Genomic DNA, 9,375 nt, shown 5'->3' on the forward strand with positions numbered 1-9,375 from the left:
GAACATCATTGTATTTAGAACTTGGTTATAAATACAACCTTCCAATGTCTATTGAAACATTGCATTAAAAAAACAAGCAAACATGTAAAGAAAAAAACATTTCAAGAAAGGAATTAAATGTGGGGATGGCTAATATCAATTGTTCAAAACAATGCAAACAAGATAGTAGGGATGGCATTTGCATCATCCCTACAGAATAGCACAGGCAAGGATTAACGTATAGCAATATATATATATATAACTATTCAATTACAATTGAGTTTAATTTATCCTATATTTTGGCTGTTAACATTCTAATACATTGTGTGCCTGTGCTGTTATTATGTGGGGATGATGCAAATGCCATCCCTACTACCTTGTTTGTATTGTTTTTGAAGGATTGATATTAGCCATCCTTACATTTACTTCCTTTTATCAAAAGTTGTTTCCATACTTGTAAAATATACTTACAGTGACTGGGCAATGTTGCCCAGATCTATAAAAGTAACAAAACATGATTTTATTTAAGAATTTTCGTGCAAAACTACACACATGGATAGCTGCGAATAACCAATACAGAGGCCTGGTATGACCTGGTGGTTAGGACGTTCGACTCGCAACCTAAGTGTCGCGTGTTTAAATCCCTGTCAACGAACACGCTCGACCCTTTCAGCCGTGGAGGCATTATAATGTCACGGTCAATCCCACTATTCGTTGGTAAAAAAGTTGCGCAAGAGTTGGCTGTGGGTGGTGATGACTAGCTGCCTTCCCTCTAGTCTTTCACTGCTAAATTAGGAACGGCTGGCGCAGATAGCCCTCGTGTAGCTTTGCGCAAAATTCATAACAAACAAACAGTATCTGCGACTTGGTCCCTCAGTGGCACAGCCCTAAATCTACAGATTTGTAACGCTAAAAACCGGATTTCGATACCTTTGGTGGGCACAGCGCAGATAGCCTATTGTGTGGCTTTATGCTTAATTACAAACAATCTGCGGCTTGTTTGAATTTATCACTTTTTTCAAAAGATTTGAGTCGTAAGAAAGTATAGACAGAGTTAATGTGACATACTAATTACCGGTTCTATTCCAACAATTCTGACTAAAACGTTCTGAAACTTTAATTCTGAATTACAGAAGATCCGCTAACTTAGTAAATATTCTTATTTTTGCATAATAGAAAAAATAAAAAGTGCTTGCATCATTTATAAATATAGAAGCAACAAACGTTTGGCGGTGGAGCGTTTAACCCTTTATCGCAACAGAAATTGACGTCACTGCTCTTTTTAGGGTCTATTCTAAACTGCTGAAACGTCTGACCGTCCGTATGTTCCAAGAACCAGAGGGATAGTGTTAAGACTAGGTGACTTGATAGTACTGTGAAGAACGTGTTGAGCATATCTGATGAGAAGCACCTGTGATGGTGGGTTATTCCTGAATTTAATCCCAATTTCTGTAAATGATTATAATTATTATTCTACGTTACGATAAATCGAATCGGTCAAAAAAGTGATATAAATCTTAAAATTATCAACAACAAAATGTAATGACAAAAGTTTTTGTTGCAAAGCTACACGGTGGATTATCTGCGCTCTGTCCACCACGGAGAATCGAACCTTGGAAATTATGCCTTGTAACCCCGAAAACTTACTGCTGACCCATTAGGAGCATGTTCATATATATATATATTTATTTATAATAGTTAAAAGTAAGTTAATGCTTTTCGCGCCTGAGAGGCACACAAATTCGATGCTTAACTCTGATTTCCTCCAAGACAAGCTGATGGGAATGGCGACATTCTTCCAGTCTATAGCAGGTTAACCCTCAACTAACCGATGGTACCCACTATACAGCCGATTAGACTGTAGCAATTGAGGTGAAGTTATTTGCCCAAGGGCACAACGACACGTCACGATCAAGCCTCGAATTAGCAACCTTTCCTGCCCTACTAGTTTTATTGGTTGGTAAGCGCAAAGCTACACAATGGGCTATCTATACTGTGCCCACCTTAAGTATCAAACCCAGTTTTTAGCGTTATAAGTCCGCAAGCTTACCACTGGGAGACGCCCCAACAGTTAAAAAGTAGTGTTACAAATGTTCATCTTTATGGCTAATAATAATATTCTTTATGTAGAAATACTCTGTCAGATCTTTAAGTATGGATGCGGTCAACAAGTTCAAGTAAAATAGTTGATTCACAGTTATCCACAAAAAAAAATGACTTAATTAATGAAGTTTGACTCCCATTTCAACATAATTTATAGTGAGTTTTATAACTGGCATAACTCGAGTTTCTTATACACTAGCCAGTTTAAAAAAAATCTATAAATTGCGTCTCAAGTGAATATGACACACATAATCAAGAAATGAACACCACTGCGCCGACTCGTGAAGGCATTTTAAATAGAATGATGATGTCTTCCACAGTGAAATGAAGTTTGAAGATTTCCACAGTCCGTAACTGAAATGCTATTACTATGTTAAGAATTGTTTTATTTTCACAAGAAATATATTTTACAAAAAATAATTATTTCACATATTTATAGCCACCAATATCGTAAAAAGCCTAGTTAATGTCAGATGGACTTGCGATCATTTGGAACTATATTTATATACACGTACACGAGTTCACTGTCTCACATCTCTTCCAGGGGGGTGATCCGGGACATGTTGCTTCTCCCCAGTGAAAAAACTTGCCTCCGTATATCTATCCTGTCTGAAGCAGTTTTTGTTTTTCTTATTTTTTACTTCACATCTGACTAAATAAAGTTTTGAACACCTGCATCATTTTATACTCTTCAGTTTCCGTTTTGGAATCTTTTTTTTTTCCTTACAAAAAAATTTACACCTACTCATCCATTATCTATAGCCATTATACTCCACTGTTTGAACTCATGCCCGAATAGACGGTGTAACTCTCTGCTGGCCCGCCAGCCGTATGGGCTGTAATGAAATCACAGCTGGGGAAGAAGGGATCATTGTCTCACCTCGGGCTTCTAATTTGTTTTGTTGTGCTCGCCACCGGGATCGAACCCTGGATGTTAATATTATAAGTCTGCAAGTTTACCGCTGAGCCATGGGGAGCACTTACGGTTTCTGCTTTGAACTTACCCTTGTTTTATATTGAGTTTTACGCAGTACAGATAAAAAGTAATCAATATTTGCTTATAACAAACATCAATAAGAAGCTGGTTCCAAACTTCACTAACTCGTCCCAAAATTTAATAAGATGCTATTTCAGTATATTAAAAAGCACATAATATTCCATCACACAGTAACTACATAAAAAAAAATAATAATAATAATTTCAAGGAAAGATCTTTTATAGTCGCCCAGGCACCACCAGGGCATACAAGCACTTCAGTCCAGTTCTTTTGTTAATTACGTACTTATGCGTGATTCCGTTAGCTTATTGGTTATTTGCCCCCCCCCCCCTATCGTAACCTCGCACTACCCATACTGCACGAAACTAGTTTTTCCGTTTCAGTTACTTATAATGTATAATGTTATGGTATCACATATATGTAATTACATTAAAATAACATTTTATACACAAACTAGTCAGATTGCACGTTCTACGCACTGTGAGCATTTAACCTTAAAACTAAATGTTATGCTTAATTACGTAGTAAGGCGTAATTCTGTTAGCTAGTTGATTATTTGTTCCCTCTCTTCGTACCCCACACCACACCTATTGCAAGAAAATAGGGTTTTCCGTTTCAGTTACTTTATAGGTCGAAACTTGCCATCTTTCGCTTGGGCAGGACCGTTCTTGGCTAAATTCCTCTCTATAACAATCATTCTTAGATGGTGTTTTCAATTTATCTTTGTTTTTAATTATTTTTTAAATCTTTCTTTCATAAGTTATTATAGGTCTTTTTTTCACTTTCTGTTTATTTTCATATTGATGAAATTTCTTCAAATTATGTTTTCAATTTATTTTAATCTCTTTCTTCATGACTCCCCCCCCCCCCACCACACACACAAAAAGTGGTTCAGTGGTAAAAGTGCAGGTGTATGACTCAAAAACGCGGGTTTTGGTATCCGTGGTGGGAAAAGCACAGACAGCCCACTGTATAGCGTTGTGCTGAACAACAACTAAAACAAAATCCTGACCTTATTTTAATTTTCTGTCTGTCTTTTCTCGGTCTTCCTTTAATTTTCAGTAAATTCCTTCTTGATCATCTTTTAATTTATCCTTCTTTTAATTTCTTGTCCATTTCTGCTTGTTCTTTCCCGTGTTTCATCGTGTCTAGTAAATGTTTGATCTTTCTTCGAGTACGTGTCATCTTGAAGTTTAGACTACATATTATATTTTTATCAACATAATCCCACTCATGACAACAATGTTGTAATGAGTTCTGTCACTGGGCAAGTTCTTTTTGATTATTCTGTAAAAATAATGTAAAGTCCAATCCACTTAACGATAATGAGTTACTTATTTCTTCCCCTATAATGTACAGGCTACGTTGGCATGTAAGCCTAATTTCACAAGTAACGTTTCAATAGATATTCCGAAACTAATGATATGCCTGACACATAAATAAACCTCAAGGCATTTACTTACTTACAAATCTCTTCTCGTACCTACGACACAACTTAAAATTGGCTAACTAACACACTTAGTAATCAATAGATAACAGGTAACAAATTCATTAACAAACTAACCAGCTGACTGAATTAATTCTCTTTAACTCATTTAGTTTCGGACTAACTGATTAATTAACTGGATCACTCTCTGAATAACTCACTAACTCTGGTGTTTTTATATAATAGTTGTTTTCCCTATACCCCGAAGATTCGAAACACGGCATGAGGCTAAGATATTCAGGAAACTTCTTGGTGTCATGTCAAAAATGCCCTCTAGCGACCAAACCATCTAAATTAATATATTAGACACATAGCCTACAACGCTATAAACAAGAAAACTTTCTACGACTGCTGTCATATATTAAATTATTGCTTTCATATGGTATTACTACCATAATACTAACACAAAAACATTTCATCGTTACAGAACATACAACATAAATTTATACACTATGCTGGGGCCTTACTACATACATGTTTACATACACAATAGGTACGGTAATATATATTTACATAATACGGATCTACACGTATTACATTCCAAAAGTTATCATATTATGCTCACTTAAGGTGACTGATGTTAGAGACTTAGATCGAAAGACTAATCGTTTCACGTCATATTCTCTAAATATTAACCTTTATTTTGACATTAGTACAACTGTGATTGAAAGGAAAACTAAGTTAAAATCCATTAATTTTTTATACCCATACGTTTTCCGTATATTGCCTCTAGTGGAGTATATAATTATTTCTATAAAATTCTGCCAGGGAAAAATGTTCCTAACACGGAAAACGTACATAAAATAATAATACTGATCTTATCTAATCAATAATACTAATCTTCAGGATAACACACAAGTCTTTAAGCACGATTTATTTGTAAAAAAGTTACAACATACGTCTATACAAAAACTTCTTTTACATACATTTCACGCGTATGCTTTTTGTTAGGCTTAACTACTAAAATAATTTCTTTATATTGTTTTCTTTTAGTTTCTAAGTTTGATGAAGAGCATACACTAGAAACATAGGCAAATACAACAAGTAATTTTACAGATGTGTGTTGTAACTTTTTACTAATAATTCTTTCTATAGCAAGGTTAAATGTTATTTAGTACCTAAAATATTTCAACGGTGTTAGGCTTAATATAAAATAAACATCAGAATACAAGAAATAAATTGTTTCTAAACCTAAAAAACAAAAGCAGACAATTTACCAGTACTTGTTAATTAAAAGTGTTTAGAAATCGTTAGAAAAGCAAACACAACTTTGTACATCTTACACATTTCCAAAATATCAGAAAATCAGCTTGATTCGTATTTCACAAATTTCCTAACGGCGCCTTTAAATATCTCTGTTAAAGTTAACTTAAATTTGTTGCACATTATACCTCAAATAAGTAGTTATGATTAATTTTCTTGTACATACTTTACGGTACGTTTTAGGTACATTTAGTATACTTAGCTGTTAATTTTTTCTATGCACCACATAACGTGTGAAAGTTCTAGGAAGTGCCTTGTAATTTGTGACTGTGGCAATATAAGACAAGCTTTTGTATTCAACAGAAAATAACTTTTAACGTGTGTTGATACTCTAGCCGCCGGTGATTTTTTAAGCTCTTGTGATTTAGTTTAGAAAATAAATTTAAACGCGTCTTGATACTCTAAACGCCGGTTATTTTTTAAACCTCTAATAATTTAGTTAAAAATAAATGTGTGTTGACACTTTAAATGTTAGTGACTATTTAAGATCTTATAATTTAGCTGAAAATAAATTTAAATGTGTCTTAACACTCAAAATGTCTTTATCTTTCGAATATTAAAAAATTATCAAAAGAAAGGATCTTGAGCAACAAAACATTATCAAAAAGTAGATATATTCATGATACTCAAATGAAGTGAATCACAAAATAAAAAAACTCAATAATCGTGAGCGCTTTCGGTAGACAGACCTTCCTTCTTGAAGGGGAGCAGGTGTGGCTAGCGTGCTGAAACTATGAATCCGAGGGTTCAGAGTTCGAGACCTGTTGCCGAAGAAATCTGGCGCTCCACTTTAGGGCCATGGATGCGCTGTAAGTGTGACAGCGAAATCTAACTATTTGGTCAGACAAAAATAGACCAAGATTTGTTTGTGGTTGAATAGATGTTTTCTCTTTACTTTAGTCTATCAGTTCTGAATTAGGAATGAACAGCTACACACAGATAGCCATTTACGTAGCATAGCGCAAACTTTATGAAACAAACAAACAGGGAAAGAAGGCCTATTTTCCGAAAAATAAACAAGATTTATAAATAAAAGGATGCCTGGTTACACTTACCAATTATAGCGTGAACACGAACCGAAAGCTGAGTTCTCAGGATGATAGCATTCTTCCGACTGCAAAAATAATTTAGAAATTTTGTATTTACGCAAACCACATTTCTAATGAAGTAAAAAAGGCTTAAGTGTACAGTGGTTTTAAACACCAGATCTTAGTTATTGTATTCTGTTTCTTTGTAAGTAATTATAATTGGTAATTTAATTGTGTGGCTATAAACAATAAACTATCATTTTTTTGAACACACACACACACACACACACACATATATATATATTTATATGTATAAACTAGTTAACACATTTCCAAATAGAGGTTTATCAATAGTTAGAATTACACTTGCGACGTAACAATCAGCTTAATCCTGGGCTTAAAAGTACCAATTCTTTTTGTAAGTTACGTCAAGTGTAATCTCATTACACAGGCTATTTTGAAGTAACGATGTTTCAACTGTAATCTTATTACATCGGTCATTATGCTCATACCGCTACTGTCATGTTCCTCCAGGAGTGAGATATACCAAACGTGACAAACATTAGCACGAATAAACGACTACTTATGTACACGATAAGTTCGCTATATATATCTTGTAATACACTGAAATACAATAGAACTAACTTAAACCAACGCCGTCTTTCACCTGCAACGTTTACTTACAACGAACATCAGAATATTACTGAGAAAAACTTCAATCGCAGCAACGCAAGGGGGAAAGGGGATTCCCGACTACAGTTACAACGCAAAATAACATTTTAAAATATTTAGTATTAAATGCCATAAATAGTACAGGATTTCCCACTTATAGGTTATTTCAACATACATTTATAGGCGTGGTTAGAAATCCAATTCAGCAGCTGAACAACTTAAAAACACTGTATGTGTTTCGAACCTTCACCTCCTCTTCAAAATTGTGTAAATGCTACACGTTAGCAACACAGATTTGTAGAAACACTGATTTAAAAAAGATACCAGTGTATTCACATTATACAAGTATTCTTATACCAAACTAGAAATACCAATTTTATTGTTAATGTTTAATATGACAAAAATGATTTTATAGATTTACAAATTTGCACAGAAACAAAATCGTAACTAATGGAGCTTCATTTCAGTAAAAAATCTGTGAGAATTTGAAGCAAAAGGTATAGTAATCTTTAGTTTGTATGTGGATTCGCCACATGTCACTAAGTTGGTGCGATTTCGCGAATTCGCCCGTCGTCAAATATCTTTAAATATACTTATAGTATTTTGGCACTTTTGTATAAAGTTAAAATCATAAATAATATTCAACGTTAAACTGGTACACAATTTTATTTAGGCCTACCTATGGCCTTCAAAAAGTTGACGACTCTACATGTTTCGACGTTACAACGTCATCCTCAGGAGTGAATTACAAGACAATTGCCAAAGTATTTATAGCTTGTTAGTAGGTCATTGACCTGTATGTTATTTTTCATACATTCACGCTAAACCATTCACAGAAGATCAATCCACATTCTTGCAGAAATATTCGCCAAACCTTCATCTCTATTTAATACTACAAGGACTCGGTGATAAGTCTGTAGGTTTTCGACGCTCAAAGTCGGGTTTCGAAACACGTGGTGGGCAGATCACATGTAGCCCATTATGTAGCTTTGTACATAACAACATCCAAAACAAATAACCCCAAACAAGAGGTTACAGTCTGTATATACTATATTTTAATTTAACTTATATTAATGCTAGTGTTGAGGTATAAGCTATGACTTAATTTTTTTTTTTTTTTGGTATCCCTAGTTAACTATTCTAACGCATATATCACCATATGGCTCGTTTGTGTTTTAAGTGCAAAGCTGCATAACTGATTACCTGCGCTGTGTTATAAGCCTTCAAACTTACCACGGAACCATGGAGAGGGAGAAGGAACACCAGTTATAAATCCATGGTCCCGTTTTAAGAATTCTTTAACTGAAGAAGAAACTGTTGTGCGAAACATGGAAGTAAGACTGTGTAGTAGAAGTATAGTTAACCAATTGGCTATGGTTTAGAAAAGAAACATTTACTACGAAAAGTACTTTCAGCACTTTGTTAGTGTGCAAGTACTGTATATAAAAGCAGATCTTTATTGGGTTTGTAAGAGCACTTGTACAGAGTCAGCGTGTTGAAGTTTCGCAAGTTTGCACAACAAACTCACCTGTCTGTAAGTTTGTATAGCTCCGCACCTTGTGAGGCTTCAACTTGTCCCGTTTGTGCAAACTTGTGGACATAATCATAAGAAGTCACTTTTATGTTTATCTGTATTCGTGCCAAGTCGTACTTGAAGAAACATATATCAACATATATATGTTTCATCCTCTTCAAGTCCTAGTTATATATCGGTATTAATAAGGCACTGGTTGCTCGATTTAGTATTGGCCTGGAGGGTAACAGTCTAAAGAAAATTACAGTGTCTTCGATGAGCCTTCGTAGTTGTAGGCCCGGCATGGCCAGGTGGTTAAGGAGCTCGACTCGCA

General features: G+C 34.7%; 1 protein-coding gene across 1 annotated transcript in view; it reads right to left on the reverse strand.

Moving 5' to 3' along the window:
- The window catches only part of LOC106470094 (FH1/FH2 domain-containing protein 3-like), an 88,985-nt gene that overhangs the window by 21,426 nt on the left and 58,184 nt on the right, over positions 1-9,375 (reverse strand). Inside the window, exon 3 of the mRNA XM_022398661.1 lies at positions 6,884-6,942. Coding sequence (XP_022254369.1) covers positions 6,884-6,942 — 59 coding nt within the window. The remainder of the gene's footprint in view (positions 1-6,883; positions 6,943-9,375) is intronic.

This window comes from Limulus polyphemus, unplaced genomic scaffold (assembly GCF_000517525.1).
Source record: "Limulus polyphemus unplaced genomic scaffold, Limulus_polyphemus-2.1.2 Scaffold3818, whole genome shotgun sequence".
NCBI classification, from domain to species: Eukaryota; Metazoa; Arthropoda; class Merostomata; order Xiphosura; family Limulidae; genus Limulus; species Limulus polyphemus.